This window comes from Mauremys reevesii, linkage group 6, assembly GCF_016161935.1.
Source record: "Mauremys reevesii isolate NIE-2019 linkage group 6, ASM1616193v1, whole genome shotgun sequence".
In the NCBI taxonomy this organism is placed as follows: domain Eukaryota; kingdom Metazoa; phylum Chordata; order Testudines; family Geoemydidae; genus Mauremys; species Mauremys reevesii.
The window spans coordinates 69198956-69216693 of NC_052628.1; the positions used below are offsets into that span (position 1 = coordinate 69198956).

The 17738-nt window shown below is 41.3% G+C and overlaps 1 protein-coding gene across 1 annotated transcript in view; it reads left to right on the forward strand.

Moving 5' to 3' along the window:
- LVRN (laeverin) overlaps positions 1-15934 on the forward strand; it is a 68161-nt gene extending 52227 nt beyond the window's left edge. The window contains exons 15-20 of the mRNA XM_039543034.1: positions 740-834; positions 1566-1673; positions 5876-6046; positions 7317-7457; positions 8700-8775; positions 14201-15934. Coding sequence (XP_039398968.1) covers positions 740-834; positions 1566-1673; positions 5876-6046; positions 7317-7457; positions 8700-8775; positions 14201-14347 — 738 coding nt within the window. The 3' untranslated portion in view covers positions 14348-15934. The remainder of the gene's footprint in view (positions 1-739; positions 835-1565; positions 1674-5875; positions 6047-7316; positions 7458-8699; positions 8776-14200) is intronic.
- Positions 15935-17738: the final 1804 nt, after the last annotated feature.

The following is a 17738-nucleotide window of genomic DNA, read 5'->3' on the forward strand; positions in this document are numbered from 1 at the left end:
ATCCAAAGCACTTTACAATAGTTAGCTAACAGTACAAACAACATTTGGAAAGATCATTAAGTGGTCCACTGAGACCCTCAGCAATTTTCAAGTGGTCTGCAAAAAAAGAAGTTTGAGAACCACTGTCCTAGAGAACACACTACACCTGTGATTTGTAATGGCTTCTGGTTTGTTTTAACCTGTCATGTACTAAATCGTTTAGGTACAAAATACTTCAGGCTGCCACTCTCCCTGTATGGTAACCAGGTGAGATCATTTGAGGAAATTGAGCTAACAGTTCCCTTACTTAGTCCGCAATTCAGCAGGAACTTAGGCATGTGCTTAACTTTGAGTAGTGCCATTGACTTCAATGGGGCAAATTACATGCTTAAAGATAAATGTGATTAAGTACTTTGCTGAATTTTTAATATGGAGGAGGCAGGAGATTTTTCCAGTATCTTCCTCTCTGGGACTTGCTTTCTTAGTTGTTCTTCCAGAGTCTGAGTTTAATCTTCATAGCAAGTCCTAAAATTCATCTTCTCTTCCAGGGCTAAGGGAGCTGTAATGGGAACACCTCTGTGTGAGTGGTTCAGGGATAATTTTGTATTTTGGACATTGATTCCAATTTTTATGTTTTATTTAAATTTTGTACCTGTACCCAGAGTTCCAATTTAATGATCAAAATAAATAAATAAGTAGAGAAAAATACTGCAATATCATATGTAAATGAAAGCAATTTCTCTTTCTCTTCTTTTAAAAGAAATATCTGTTAAAGAGAATGTTGCCAATATACCATTATTATGCAAATATTATTCGTCAAAATTTTGATGCTTTGGCAGATGACTATTTTGATCAGTAAGTATTTTTTAAAAAAAATCAAATTTGAAGTGATTTGATTTGATAAAGACTTTAATGCAAATTGAAAACAGTATGCAGGAAAGATATTTTAATTAATTTCAGTGTAACTGAAACATTATTATTAATAATGTAGTACCATAAATGTGTATGATACGTGAATTTTAAAATGAAATAGCAGCAGCAAGATGAGCTGCCTGTTTTATCAGGAGGGGGAATGGGGTTAGTAAATTTAGTACTAGAGAATGATCGTGATTTAACACCCTGGAGCATTATGTCCCTGATTTATCCATAGAATTTTTGCATCATAGCTATTAGCAGGGCGAGTAGGTCCTCCTGCTCCTTTGTACCTCAGACCTGACCTAAAGGAACCACTTCTAAAGATTAGAGGTAGTTCAGTTTGCATGGCCATTGAATCCTTAACATGTCTGCTGAGACATGACTGTTATAAAGATAGGGTCAGATCTCACAGTGGCAAGTGCAGTGTAAAAACATGGACAGATAGGTTTGTGGTGGGACTAGAATACATTTAAACCTTGCTAATCCCTACAAACATCTCTGTGCCATGAGACTGCTGTTTGATTATGTTTTTATTATTGAACTTGCTGTTATTAGCAGACAACTTCCCGAGATACAGTGTCATTTGATAAAAGTATGTTTATAGTTAAAAATTATTCATTGGAATAATGCAAAATGTGTAATATGTGTCCTTTTTTTTACTTCCCTTCAAGAATTCATTTGGAAAAATTTATTAATACAGCATGTTGGCTGGGTCTCCAAGACTGTTTAAACCTATCTTCTGAACTTTACACTAAGTGGATGGAGAACCCTGACAATGAGTAAGAATGATACTGTAATATTATAGATATGTATGTGTAAGTCAGATTTAAATTTAACAGGCAACGTTACATGGGCAGATAGTGTAGGGGAGGTTCCTTGTGTACTTCTCTTCTTCCTATATAGATTGGCAAGACCTAAATTGTAAAAACCTAAATTGATATAATATTTAGTGCTTTTTCAGGTAAACTTGACTTTCATGAAGGATGCAGATTGACTGCCCTGGAAATTGAATTCTGTCTAAGCACCAAAGAGGCCAAGTGCAGATAGGGCTGTGGAAGTATCCCTCAGCACTCTGTCAGTTTGCCTCAGTTCTAACCTCTGGGTATTGTCTGCACCCATTTAATCTTTAGCTGAGCCAAACACTGCCAGTTGTGGTAGTTGTTTGTGATGTGGACACTTGTCCATACCAAATCATTTCATATGTGCTACTTAACAACTACAGTATTAATTGTTAACAGCTTTTAGCCATTACAGACCCAGGGCCTGATCAGGCAAAGGTTACTCTAAATTGGAATATCATTAATTTCAATAGGTCTCTAAGAGGATGTGTAAGCAGCACATGACAGCTGTTGGCAGGACCAAGGTTCTAGGCAGGATTTTAATAAGCAATGCAGAAGTACCAGTCTGCCATGACATCAAGGTTGAGAATGTAAACGAATAAAAAGGCAGGCAATTAAAAAAGCAGGTTCCCACAGGGACATTAACTCTGTTACATTGCATACACTGTATATGTTACTGTGTGACTTTCACAGCTTCAACAGTAGTCTAAATTGTGACATACAGCATCATTGTGGGAAATTTTACAGTTGTATATGGCATTGCTGTGGGGGGAACTTTGAAGTTATAATGTTTTATTTTTGGTAGGTTTTTATTAAGGCTGTGTAATATGGTAAAAACAAATCCACAATAAGAACATATCCAGAAGCATCCTAAATGGATTTCACAAACTGAAATCAAAAGTGCATGTTGGACTTTTATGTAACTAAAGATGGCCTATATTTGTCAACAAAACCGTGTTAGAGTATTCCACTGCAAAAAAAGCCCATATGGCATATTGTAATTCTCACTTCTCTTTCCCTCCCTCTTTTCTTGTTTTTCTATGCAATTATGATAGTTTTGGCACTGGTGAGTCTATGTTCTGTTTATTATTCTTATCCTTTTTATATTTTTATTTTACCTATTATAGTATAGTTAATAAATGCGAACAAAAATGTTGTCAGTTATTATTTGAATCTATGTTCATATAATCAGATGGCTAAATCAGCTGAACTTGTAGTATTTATAGTAAAGTTTGTGGGGGGGGGGAGTTAAGTAGCTTTGTAATGACTGACCTCATAATAACTTCTTTAAAGGTAAACTGAAAAGCTTTAAAACTTTACTCACTATTTAGTATCCAAAACAGAATATTCTTATTATTGTATAATGTCAGCTGTAAATACTGCAGTTAAGGATGCAAGATGATTTTAATCATAATCCCCTATTTTCAGTTGTTCATAATTAAGGCTACAATTTTGGCACAGAAATTTTTAATACATTTCACAGCAGAGGGTGTGGGGGGGAATAAATTATGGAAGGATGAGGATCACCAATTAATGTATTTCTTGCTACTTGAACCTACAAAAAAGCTATTAAATAGCAAAAGCAGCTGTGGGTATTAATAAGGGTGAAGCCACGGTTGGGCGTATGTTGTAGAGTGAGCCCATCCCCACTTAACCTACAGTGGAACTGCTGTCCCAAGGGGCTGGGCCTGACTCCCCACTTCAGGCATTGCAATCTGGAGCACTAGGTTACAGCACCACTCAGGCTTGTCACCTCGACCCCTTCACAGATGGAGACAGAAATTAGATGGTTCAAACCTAGTGGCACTGCAACCCGTACATCAGGTCACAATGCCACTCAGCTGCGGGAGCGGGGGAGGAATCAAATCTGTTTTAATAGCCGTTGCCAAGATTTCACAGACTTTATTCAAATTCATGATTTCCATGACCTCTGTGACAAAATCAATGTCTTATGAATATTTCAAAAAATTATGAATCTTTCCATGCTTAGTCTGAATCTAAAATCGCACTTTTTCAAAAGTTTGAGTTTCTGTTTTTGAGTTAGGTGGAGAAAAATATACTTGTTCTGATTTCATAATGAATAAGACCTTTCTTTCTTTGCACACAGTTAATTCACACGACAGCTAGTCTTTAAATCTTCACATGTGGCCAGTTCTCACTAAGGAATGGCTGCCATCTATATTTGAAAAACAAGTGCAATTAATGAAGCTATAAGCAGGGCCAGCTCCAAGCACCAGCTTTATCAAGCAGGTGCTTGGGGCGCCCACTCTGGAGTGGGGCGGCACTTTCAGGTATTCGGCGGCAATTCAGCGGAGGGTCCCTCACTCCCACTCGGAGCGAAGGACCTCCCGCTGAATTGCTGCAGATCGCGATCGCGACTTTTTTTCTTTTTTTTTGGCTGCTTGGGGCAGCAAAACCCCTGGAGCCGGCCCTGGCTATAAGTGATTCAAATATGTTCATTACTAAGTTTTAATGAGGAAAAAATAGCATAGGGGTGAGGAGGCTCCCTAAATTTCAGTTCATGAATTTTTTCCCCCCCAGATTGATCTAGGGAGGTACAATTTTTCTACATGCTGAACTGGAAAACACACCAAACCTGTAACAGACACAAGATCGGCAGAGAAATCCTTTTGGGTGCTGACACAGTGCATTCATGCTACTCCCCAAGTTCCTTTTCTCCCACAAGGCAGTCATTCTGCCATAGGCTGATAATGTCATTATCTTCCATAGTGACATCCCCACAGGCTTGAAAGAGGATATTGCTATGGAGAGCAACCAACTCCCAATCCCTTTCTGCCTAGGCACACTTCCTCCTGACCTATGGAGCTCCAATCAAGTGGACTTGGGGTAGTGGGTTTTTATAGGATCTGTGGAAAGAGCACGCTGTGGAGCCCCTGCTCCCCTCTTCCCACAGCCACCAGCCACTATCTTCCAAGTTTTTCTTCCTTTTACTCATGGGAGCAATATGGGCCTAACCTATTCCCTGTGGCATTGGAGAACTGTGTCGCACTGCAGCTCTACTGAGCTGTGTGCTGCACATGTGTATATTGCTCTAGATAGACTCCCCTCTCCCCCCAGCATTTTCAGAATGGTTGAGGTGCAAAGCCATGGAGCTGTGTAAAAACAAAATGATATAACTCTCTCATGCCAGAACTAGTCCCCTGCCCCATTGTTTCTCCTCAGTTATTTTCCTGTCCATGGTGTTCCTTTTTTCTGTTTTGCCCTATTCTTTTAGAGCAAGGAAATTAAATTTAAAAAAGACTATGCTAGTTTTAATGGTAAGTAATTTAATACAGAGACATTAGGAAAATAGAATGTTCAGAGTCTTCTAGCAGTGGGCCCCTTCCTGCCATAGGGAATTAACCAAAAAATCCAGTTGATATAAAATGTTTGTAAAGTGCATAGAGATCCTCACATGTATGATATGTTATTATTTCAGTAGAATAGTTAATATTGATAACACCAAAAAGATTTAGCACCCTGTGCTGTTTTAGGGTTAGTGGCACTTTTTACTGTTGCAGAAGAAACACAAACATTTTCACTCTGGTCTCAGCATGTAAAATGTAGCAGTAGGTGAGCCCGAAGGTGTTTTGGATTTGGGTTTTTTTTCAAAATTCATGATCACTTTGTAAGACCCACCCTCTGAAGTGTGGGTAATGGGAGACAATCTGCTGCATGGAGAGGCGACCATTCTCTTTCTTCATCTTGCATTCTCGAAACATATGACACTCTTCTTGAAATGGACAGTGTTTTCGTATCACCTGCACTGCTGGGATAGGCCCTTCCAAAAGGCCTTTCTGAGATGGTGTTTTCATGCAAATGTCATCACATTAGGATGTGACATCACCATATTGTGCTGTGACACAAGGGTGTTAATTACGTTGGCTCATATGAACTATTTGCCCAGCCATATTTAAAAAGCTATTCAGTTCACCTTCAAGCATCACTGTTGAGGTAATGCTTGAATAATAAATGTAAAAATGCAGTCCTCAAATCTAGTTGCTTTTCAGATTTTTGTTCTGTGCTTAGTGCTCTGTTGTGATTATTTTAGATTGTGACTGGTGAACATAATATATAATCTTCTGCCGCTTGTTTTCATTTTATAGCAATATGGTGTCAACAACTATTATTCTATTTTACAGGATTCCCTTTACTATTAAAAGAACAATCTGTTGTTATGGTGTTGCAATGGGAAGTGATAAAGAATGGGACTTTGCATGGAAAATGTATAATCATCATAATTCCACAGGAATAGATAAGAATATAATGCTCTTTGCCATGAGTTGCACCAGAGAGTCATGGTTGCTTTACAGGTGACTTTGATCAAATCATATCTTTAATGTATTTAACAGTAAATCATTAATTTCTTGGCTTTAAGGGCAAAAATAGATATTAATTCAATAATAAGTTATCCATTGTTTAAAGTGCAGTGCTACTCCTAAAAATGGCTTTGTAAACATTGCATTATTGAGTCTATAATTACCATAATTATTATTTCTCAATGGCTTCAAAGAAATACTGCTTAGTTTATAAGTAAAAAATATAGTGAATCTGGATTCTGTGATCGTTTATGTCCACTTTGCACCACTGAGAAGCACAAGATAGACAGGCAAGTACAGCATCTCTCTCTTATTGAGGTAAACTCCACTGATACAAAGCTTGCAGAGGCTGCCTCCTACAGCAGCCAGTCCTCTGGCATGGAGGACATGGAGGGAGTATATTGGGGGTGAGGATAGGAACAGAAAAGACATGATAGAGCAGAGCACTGCTATGCTGATGATCCACTGTTCTGCGGCCATTTAAGGACCTTATGCCACTTTTATAAGTTAGAGCTTGTCCTCACCAGCTCTAACCTGTTCTGGGAGCTTCCCCTGGCTCCCTGATGGCCCTCTCCTCCCTGTGCCTGAGAGAGTGAGACTCCAATGCGTTTTTCCAAATGGCAGTCTGCAAAGTCACTTAGGAAGAGGAAAGTCAAAATGGGCTTGTTCTGTCTCACAAAGAGTAAATATTCTGCAATTAGAAATTAGTTAACAATCCTGTCTCTGGTGTGCAGCCAAAGAAAATTCAGGTGACCTGCACCTGCCTTATGCACCTGTGCATGTGGCAGCTACCAGTGGAGAGCCTCTGAGAATGCAGCTCCTTTGGCAGCCATGTTGCACTGGAGGGTGGGAAGCACTCCTTAGGCAGTAGGGACTTAACAGAAATGCCACACATCTCCTGGGTATCTTGACATACCCCATTGTGGCATGAAGGGTCCTGCTGCCTGCTCACTCTGCAGGAGGGCAAACGCCAACCTTGCTCCTGACAGGATGAGTCCATAGAAACTAAGAGTCCATGGATTTTTTTCTGTGGAAGGGATAATTTGCCCCTAACATTTTCTGAGAAGTGTAAAGATGAGGAAAATGAATATGCCCATACCCTGTGCAATGTAGTGCAATGCTCTTTCTGCATTGAGAATGTAAAGTCAGTAAGTAATGAAAGGTTAATATTTATATTAAACATGGTACTCTAACGATACAGGCAGCTCAAAAGGTCAATGTTTGTATTCTAAATAATTATATTTTTAATGTATTTTTCCAACAGATATTTGCAGTACTCACTCAACAATTCATTACTGTCTTCTGATAAAATATCCATAGTCATTTCAAATGTGGCAGCTACTGAGATTGGCCAACGCATAGCATGGGAATTTGTAACAGAAAATTGGCTACTTTTAAATGAAAGGTATGGTAAGCAACCAAATTATGTAATTCATCTTTATTTCTGCAGTTGTTTCTCTGACTCTCTTCTCTACCTTAAGTTTGAGCTGTAGAGCCCAATGGCAGATGTTCTACTCCAGAGGTGCCTGCATTTCTGTGGTGGTCTAAGTGATTCCTACATACAAAGGCTAGAATTATCGGAAGGGCTCAGCTTTCATTAAGGCACCAAAATAAGTGGCTGGATTTTCAAAGAGCTCAACAGAAGTATGTGTGTGTCCCCGTAAGTGTCTCAATGGGAGCTAAGGGGTATTGACCTGCTTTAAAAAATCTGAACCCTATTTTGGTGACTAAATGGGAGCTGAGCTTTTTGAAAATCTGGCCTCAGCTGTAAGATGGTGAGCATTTAAAAATCTGACTCACAGCGCAACCTTATAAAGTGCTTTGTGGCGAAAACATTATAAAAATGTGAGGTTTTTCTTATTGTTAAATAGCATGCAAACTGGTGTACTCTGGAGAGTTCTATATACTCCATACAACACAAATATTTAAATTGGAAGCACTGGAAGGTAGTTGGATCCTATAACTCATTGGTAAGAGTAGGAAAGGGTATGGCCCAAATATTGTGGCAGGAGAATGGCTGGTCACCTAGGAGTGAGATGTTGGGGGCAGATAAAAAAGGAAGGATTAGTATGTATGTGGTATGATTCCGGAAGCAAGGAGAATGAACAGAGGAGGTTTGAAGAGTGGTCAGACATGGGGGAAAGGGTAAGTGGACCGAAACACTCTTGGATCAGATGACATGGGAGGAATGGGAGGCATGTCAGGAGATGGAGGGAGTATATTGGGGGTGAGTGTGGGAACAGAAGAGACATGATAGAGCAGAGCGCTGCTATGCTGATGCTCCATTGTTCTGCGGTCATTTAAGGACCTTATGCCACTTGTATAAGTTAGAGCTTGTCCTCACCAGCTGTAACCAGTTCTGGGAGCTTCCCCGGCTCTCTGATGGCCGACCATCCAAACTTTCAGATGGAAAATGCTATTGCTGTTTAGTTTTATCCATCATGAGTTTATCAAGGCTATCAATATAATGGTTTAAGACACACAGGCTTCCTGTATATGAATATGAAACTTTCCAGTTCAGCCTCTTTACAGAGTAGATTAGGCTTGGCGAATATGCTTGCAGGAGAGGAACGCAGGCTGATGGCATATTTACCAACATATTATCAAAATGCTTCTCTTCCTGTCTGATATTTATATTACTTTATAGGCATAGGAATGGAATACTACAGAAATTATTGGGAGTTATGGAAAACTTTGTCAATACAGACTTACAGATCCAAGAAGTAAGTTACTTATATGCCATTGGATAAATAACTAATTTAAACCTTGCTGTCAATTTGTAAATAGTTTTTTTTAATTACATATTTATTAAAAAGAAAAGGAAAGCATGAAAGGTATTGAATAAATATATGGAAACTCCTTTATGGTTTTCACTGAGACATAGAGATAGGGGTGCAACCAGAATTTTCCTAATGTACCTAGCCCAAATCCCTCACTGCCTCTTCACCCAGACCTGTTTCTCTCCCCTGCACCTAGCTCTACACACAAACCCCTCCTGCTGCCCCACACCCAGCCCTGTGCTTTCCCCCCATATTTCCATGCCCCAGCTCCAAGTTCTCTCCCCTGTACCCAGCCCCATGCTCTTACTCAGTGAGGCACCATCCTCATCAGGAGGCAAACTGCCGTGGGAGCCCTTGTCCCCATCCTCCTCCTTCGTATCGGCTTCTCAAGGAAGCACCAAAAGCCCAGATTTAATCCTCCAACTTTCCTGGGGGTGTCTAGTGCCCCCTGCTCCACTTCTCCCTGGGGGGTGGGGCTGCCTAATGCCCATAGGCACCAAGAGGACTGCAAAGATGGGAGAGCCAAGCAGGTGCACTGTGTCACAGAACCACTCAAATTTGGCTGGCTACCCTTCAATCCTGATTGAGGGTGAGGACAGCAGGGCCAAATTTCCAGTCAGGCTCCAGTCAGGGGCCAAAGGCAAGCCTGGGTCCCCTAAGCCTCCTCCCACATTGCAGCTCTGCTCAGAGATCAGTGATTTTAAAAAAGTTACAACCATGTGTAACGCACACACCTCCTGGGTGTGGTGTTCTGTCCCATCTAGTGGCACTGAGACCACTTAGAGAGAGTTAAATGAGTCTACAGCTTTAGCTAACAGCCAGTTGGCTTTTAGCTCATGGGGTAGAGGCTCATGCACAAAGGTCCCAGGTTCGATCCCACCCACTGACGACCAGGGTCTGTCGGTGTTACAAATGCACAAGAAATAAACTTACAAATGTGCACCCAGAGTTTCACCTCCCCAGTCAGAGGAATGCATGTGCAAATGTTAGTTAGTCACCACTGCATGAGTGAGTGTTTGTACAAATGATTGTGGCGGTCTCCCTTGGGTCCCAGTGGCAGTCTCCTTGCCCAACCCATTCCACCTGGCTCCCAGTCTCCTTGTCCAATCAATCCCAACTTCCCCTCTCCAGCTGCATTCCCATTCTCCTTGCTCCACCTCTCTTCCCGGCTCCCAATTCTAGCCTTTTGTCTCTCCCCCCTCCCCCCAAGGTTTTAATCCCATTCAAACAACCCAACCAGACCTACCCTGCCTCTCCTCCCTCTGGCCCCCAGTCCCAGTCTCCTTGCCTTGCTCCTGCTCCCCTGCCCAGCTCCCAATCCCAGCCTCACCAATCGCCAGCTCCCAGTCTCATTGCCCAACCAATCACAGCATCCTCCCCTGAGCTCCCAGGCTCCCCACCCAACCTGTCCTTGCCTCTTCCAGCTCTTAGACCCAGTCCCTTTGTTCAATTCCTTTCAGTCCCCCCACCAATTCCCAATCACAGTTTCTTTCCCTATGCCAGGCCCAGTCTCACCAGACTCCTTGTGCCAGTCTACTTCCTTTCCTTCCTTGGGTCTGGCTTTTGTCCCCTGTGCATTTGGATCAAATGGCTTCCTGAGCCCAGCAGAGGGCCATTGATGCCAAAAGAGAGACAGGTTCCCTGCTCTCAATTGTGGTGCCTGGCCATTAGAGGGAAAGGTTGGCTTGGCCCCTGTAGCCCTAGGCTGGAGCATGCTCATTAGCTCTGTGGGATGGCACATGCACAGTCTGGTTACAGGTGGGAGCTGTGAGAGGCTCAAGCAGGCACAATCTTTGGAGAGTTAACCGCTATAATCAAAGAAGTATCTACTGAGCATATGCCAACTGATTCCCTGCTCCCCCCAAAGGCTTATAACCTGGCTTTATCTGAGTGGATTTTCATGGGGACAGCAAAAGGCACATCCGTGACATAAAGATCCCTCTGCCAAATTTCAAGTCCCTGCTCCAAAGCATAGAACTGTTCAAAAAAAAAAGGTTGCTAGAAATTTTTAACATGGGAAAAATAATGTATTTTTTCCCTAGCCTCATTCTTTGAAATAGCTAAACAATTTTGGATGAAAGTTTCCAAAAAATTCAGTCTGAGTCAGACTCAGAATATGGAAAATTTCAACCTAAACTATTGAAATTTTACCAAGTTCTAAGCAACTGAAAACAGGCACTGGGAACCGTTTTTAACAAGCGTCACTAGCAATCTCCCCTATAATGTATTTACATGTATACATAATATGATTTCACTACAGAGGAATTTTAAAGTTGCAGTTAGCTTTTCAGTTAAAACAGAGTTTTTAAATTTTTTGTTAGGCATAAAAACAAATATTGATTGTAACAAAAATAACAGCATTTACTCCTAATCCTTATCTACTGTAGGCTTCTCCCCCCCCCCCCCCGGTGAAAATTTCCACCAATGCTAACACCAGTGCAGCTCAGTTGGTAGGAGCAATTCTGGGAACAATGGTGTTAGGGAGACCAGACAGCAAGTGTGAAAAATCAGGACACTTTTTTTTTTCCAAGGTGTATAGTTGCCTATATTAAAAAAAAGCCCCTAATAGCGAAATGTCTGGTCACCCTAAATTGTGTAGTCAGGACACTAGTAGCTGCTGATGTTTTTAACAACATATTGTGTAGAGCTGCTGTGAACAGACTGAGATGACATGATGATTAAAATGTCAGTGGCTGCCAGAAGCCTAATCTAGGATTGTACGGCCACTTTTACTGCCACCAGTGGAGCTGCTGTAATGGTGGGAAATTATTCCAGGGAAAAAGTCCTAGAGTGGACAAACTCGTAAAGATTGTATTTTCCAGAAATGTACACATAAATCCATTCAGGAAATTAGTAGTCTGAAGAAATTAAAATTGACTCCATCTTACATTCATGGCTGCAGACTAAAGCCTTTTCGGATCTTTCTAGCCTACAAATGCCTCTCTCCTCTCTCTTTTTTGCAACATTTCTACCACTCTTTAGGTAGATGGCCATAGATCTCATGCATAGGCTAGTCTAAAAAAAATCATAGCTGTTTCTAGTTGTACCATGGGAGCAATTATTCATCAAAAGCTGATGTCTAAAATTTTATACATCTGGATAGAGCTCCTTGCTCTGGCTCCTTTATGCTGAGAAGTGGTGGTGTGGTGTGAAGGGGACCCCCAGCATGCCTCCCAGCCCAGGTAGACAGACTTGCACTAGAGTGGCTGGAGGTAGCTAAAAATAGCGGTGTGGAGGTTGCGGCTTCAGTGGAGACCGAGCTAGCCACCCGAGCTCAGACCCAGGGGCTCCCTTGGAGGCTACCATATCTTAGGCCAGGTGTTCTCACAACAAAATTTTTAGTGGCCTCAGAATGTGGCCACCAACTCTTGCTGGTGGTCGCTTTGACAATTTTTCCTAAAATACTTAATTAACTTTAGGAAAAACAAACAGATATGCACACAGCCATGTCCAAAGCATTGTAATTTATCTATGTAAGGGTTTTGTTTTTTCCAGACTCAATAATAAAAATAATGTACAGTTATTTATTCTTTACTGGACCTAACAGAATAGCAACACAAATAAGGTGCTTTGAATGTTTTTGTCTTGTTTCTTTTGCTTTTTGGGTTTTTTTTAAGACTTGCTAGCTATAAGTAAGTCTGCTCTTAAAAGTGATATTTGTATGTTTGTTAATATCACTTTTCACAGCAGACTTACTCAGCCCTCACAAGCCCGGGGACAAAGTAAGCCCTGGATGGGGAGGTAGCTACAGAGGCAATGGGGGCCAGGGGCAATGGGGACTGGAGGAGGCAGTGGGGGCCAGAGGTAATGGTTGGGGGATGAGGCCAGAGCCCACCACTGTGCAGCCAGGGAATGGAGCCCAAAGCCCCACACCCAGGGGACAGCACCTGGGGACAGAGCCCGAAGTCCTGTAGCTGGAGCCTGCCGTCTGCCACCCCAGGGCTGAAGCCCAACTCCACCACCCTCGGGAACGTGGAGATCTCATTGACTGCCTGCTCCTCCAGCTTGTGTGTCTCCAGAGTGGGGCAGGGCCCAACCACTGCTGGTGGCCCCTGGGGAGGGGCCGCTGCTTTGCCCTCACTCCACCTCCCAAATCACTGCCCAGGAGGCTGTGGCCGCAAGAAAAGCCCCTGGTGGCCACATTTGAGAAACCCTGACTTAGGCTATGTCTTCCCTGCAACAAAGTTGTGGGGTTTTTTTTACAGCAGAATGACTAATGCTCTTTACTATCCCACTGTAAAATCCTAGTGGAGACAAGGCACTGACATTTTTACCATGAGGAGCTAGGCAAGGTCAGCACTATACCCTGGCCTCTGGTGGGGTATAGTGCTGACCTTCACCAAGTTTACCAAGTGGTAAGACTACAGTGCCTTGTCTGTGCTAGGATTTTACAGCAGGATAGCTAACAGGCATTAGTTATCCTGTAGTAAAGTCACACTTTTTTGGTAAGCCTATAAGTTACACTGGGTGCCTCTCCAGCCCACAGACTTACCCAAGATCAGGAGGGCATAAAAGTGCTTTAAAGCCACCTTAACCCCCTTCCTCTGGCTGTGTGTTCTATGCTGTGCCTCTAAGGGTACGTCCAGACTACCCGCTGAATCGGCGGGTAGCGATCGATTTTGCAGGGATCGATATATTGCGTCTCATCTAGACGCGATATATCGATCCCCGAACGCGCTCCCGTCGACTCCGGAACTCCACCGGAGCGAGTGGTGGTAGCGGAGTCGACGGGGGAGCCGCGGACGTCGATCCCGAGCGGTGAGGACGGGAGGTAAGTCGGGATAAGATACTTCGACTTCAGCTACGGTATTCCCGTAGCTGAAGTTGGGTATCTTACCTCGACACTGCCCCCCAGTGTGGACTAGGCCTAAGAGGCACAGCACAGACTCTCACCCCAGAACTCTGCTGTCTGTAACTATAGGTGTGAACTATTTTGAAAGAGAAAAGAAGGTGCCAGGCCAGTGAAGCCTCAAAGATCTGCAGAATTCCTACTTTCATCTTTAAGGAGCTCAATTTTCTGCAGTGCTGGGCACTCCCACTCTGAAAATCATCCCCTTTAAGGTATCCCAATTTCTGCCCCCCAAATCACTTGTCACTTTTGAACATTTAAGCCACAGTACAGGAGCTTTGCAGAGTAGGCACCTTCCTAAACTAAAGTTTTAAGTGTCACATTCTGGCTCCATTGATGTCAGATGCAAAACTCCCATTGATTTCAGTGAGATCAGGAGTGCACCTTAAATGTAAATTTAAACCTTAAATGTAAAAAACAAGCTCTTATCTAGACAGTTCTGTCTAAGACATCTGTCGAAAGTGCATTCAATTTTTCCACTCAAAGTACTCTGTAGACTAACTTTATGTATTTTTTTAGTTGCAGCTTTTTTACAATACTACTCTGGACAAGGATCTACAGATTGCTACTACTGAAATATTGCAGTTTGCAAAGTTTGAAAATAAGGAAAGGAGAAAACTCAGAGCCAGATTTACTGATTGGTTACAGAAAAATATAGATGACTGACTTCTGAAATCTGTTTCTCATATGTATTCTAATATATATTAGAATATAGCTTGCTAGCATTTTTATACTATTTTATGATTTAATAAAGAGATGAAGCACATGATTTATATTCAAAACCAAAGATTCTAACCACAAAGCCAGGCCGACCTCATTCACAGTCGAAGGATAAAATTCTACAGAAAACATGCAAGAAAACTATTTGCATATTACATCTATCTTATTTCCATACAGGATGATGTTTGAGAGACTTATTCTTAAATAAAGTCAAGAAAAATCTGCAGAAACATTTTTTAAATAGCCGCAAAGAGTCCTGTGGCACCTTATAGACTTATTGGAGCATGAGCTTTCGTGGGTGAATACCCACTTCGTCGGATGCATAAATATGTCAGCAGTTTGGAGGAATCAACCCTGTGATTAAAACACAGGACTGGAAGTTAGAAGACTTGGGCTTTATTCTCTGTTCCCCTGCTGGCTTGCTGTGTGACCTTTAGGCAAGTCACTTAATCATACTGAGCCTCAGTTTTTGTATTTGTGAAAAGAGAATGGGGACAATAATATGTAAGTTAGAGCAGTGTTATGGAACGTTAACTCTTGAACATTTGTTTGTGAAGTGCTTCTTGATCCTCAGAGGAAAGGCACTCCAGGAATCCAAAGCTTAAGTTTGTATACATTGATTGCTTTTTCATCTACACTAAATTCCATTAGAAAATTTGTAGAAGTTTTACTTTCTTCCTGCCTATTATTAGGCTTAATGGAGGTGACTGACAGCCAAATAAAACCCAGTGAAGAAGTAACAGGCAGTGTTATAAAGGAAATAAAGAGCACAAACAGAGCAATATCCAGGATTTCAAAATCGGAGTTTTCAATGTGGAAAATCCTTTGTTGAGTTCCCAGTGCACATCCAAGGAAGCTGACAGCCACATCCTTAGCCCCAACTTAGGATCTGTTTAAACTTGAAGCTGGGGGTTGCGATTCCCAGCTTGAGGAGACATATAGCTGTGGCAGCGCTGGCAGCAGGAAAGGCTAGCCACCCTGAGTATGTGCCTATGGTCTTGGATGGATACATGCTTGGGGCGGGTAGCCCCTCCCACTGCTCCTATGGCTGTGGCTACACTCTATTTTTAGCACACAGTGGTGCAAAGTATAATTAAAGCTGCCTTAAGGCAGTACTGGAGGATTCTGTCAGCACAGGGGATGTATATGCTGATGTAGCCAGCTCTATGCTAGACACTCCTGGTCTCCCCAGCACCCATTCCAGGATGGGGAGGGTTTGGGGGAGGAATGCAATATGTTCCACTGCTCATGGATAGCAAAGGAGCTGCTCCCTGTTGGCATGACTTAGAGCTCCTTCATAGAGATTCAGGGACTGATTTGGCCCCCTACAGGAAAGGTAATGAAATGACACCGAGGCTACCCCCAGGTGGGCACCGCTCTACACAATCTCACTGCAGGATTTATGTACTTAACTTTCAGCACCCAGCCTATCCAAACCACTGTCTTTCCCAGCTATTTGTAACCATTCTCCCCTTTCCTTGTTTACAGAAATGTCAGGTTTTTTACCAAATAAAAATATGCTAATAATTTAATCACCAATCTGTAAATATTTACAAAAGCAATTGTAAATAAGAAAATATTTCAAAATCACTATTGATTAATTGTGTGCTTCTTTAATAACATACCCTTTGTGTCCTTACAGCAACAATATAGTGATTGATTTTCCTAGGGTTTATACCATATTGTACGTCTCTTTTCAAGCCTGAGACTAAATAGCAGGAAGAAAACATGGAATTACTTGGTTCTTAATGTTGGCAGCCACTCATAGAAAAGGAAGGCGAATCTTTTACCTCTTGATATTGCTTCTTGCTATGCTGAGAATAGATAGTCGAAAACATGTCTAAGAACATATCCCTTTTCCAGGTAATTCTGTTTGAAATAACTGTAGAGGCAGAATAGCAGGGAGAGAATTACTTAGATTTGTTCAAGGATGAAAATAACAACATGGTATCTCTAGTACTAGCCCTGCCCTTTCAGCCTGCTGTCATAAGAGAGAAAGAGAGCCTCAATTACTGATTCCATTATGGACCCAGGCATGCTAAAATTGGACCAGAACTAAGACAATTGATTTTAAAATATAATTGTTTATAAACATTAGAGGCTGATTCACAATTAACGTCAGATCTCTCTCTTACTAGACCTGTCAAGAAAAACTACTTCAGCCTGCTCGGTGTAAGTCTCTTTTGACACTAGCTTGCCTTAGTTTGTAGCAAGACAAGTCATCATGGAACTAATCTCTTTGGTCTCTTTAGGTCAAGAGAGAAGCAGCAACTGGGCAATCAATATGTAAAAAGCAATTGGTATGAATTTCCTCTGTTATCTTTCTGAAGGCATGTCAATAACACACATAGAGTTTGTAGTATTTATTATTTCCTCATTTATTACAGGTGTTCTCAGTTCAGTTCAGCTAAAGCCCAATTTATGTTAGGTGCATTAGAGAAAACAAAACAGATCACAATCAGTGTATCAATTCTCTTTATGGAAAAGGATATGTGTTATGATACATATGTTTTGGAACAGAAAAATAATGACCCATCACCACATTCAATTTTCTGTGAGAATGAAGTCTACAAAACACATTTTACTGCATTCACCTATATGGAGGCTGTCTCTCTCTCGGAGTGTTCTTTTGCCAGGCCCAGCAGGAAGAATTGTGTGCTCCTTGTAGGCTGCAGGAGCAACAACTAGTTAAGGGAGGTGGATGGGGAGGGAATGCCAAGCTTCGACTGGCACAGGCAATTCATTGGCAAGCTGCCTAAGAGTAGGAAGTGGAGCTGGGTGAAAAATTTTGACCAAAGCTTTTTTTCCAGCAACAAATGTAGATTGATGACTCTAAAACATTTTGCAAATGTGTCAATTTTGCAGAATTGTTTCAGTAAAAAAAACAAAAAAACACAAACCAAAACAAACAAAAACTCTAAAAAAACTTCCAAAAAATTAAAATGTTTTGGTTCTCATTTTCCAAATGAAACATTTCAATTTTTCAGGTTGAAATGAATTTTCATTTTAAAATTTCCTTTAATTTTAGTTTTAATTTTGTTTTTAATTTTTTTAATTCAAAATCAAAATGAAACATTTTGTTTCAAGTCAAATGAAATATTTTGTTTGATCCACAAAGTGATTTTTGTAAACATATATATATAATTTATATATATATATAAATTCACCAAATTTTTAAACAAATGTTGTTTATGGTTTGATCTTATTTTTGGTCAACTTTTTTTTGAATTTTCAGCAAACCACACATCTCTACTAGGAAGCGCCAGGGAAGTAAGAGGTTGAGAGGGAGCCCAACCAGAATGTACTCTCTGACACTGCTAGTGGCCCCCCCTCAGAC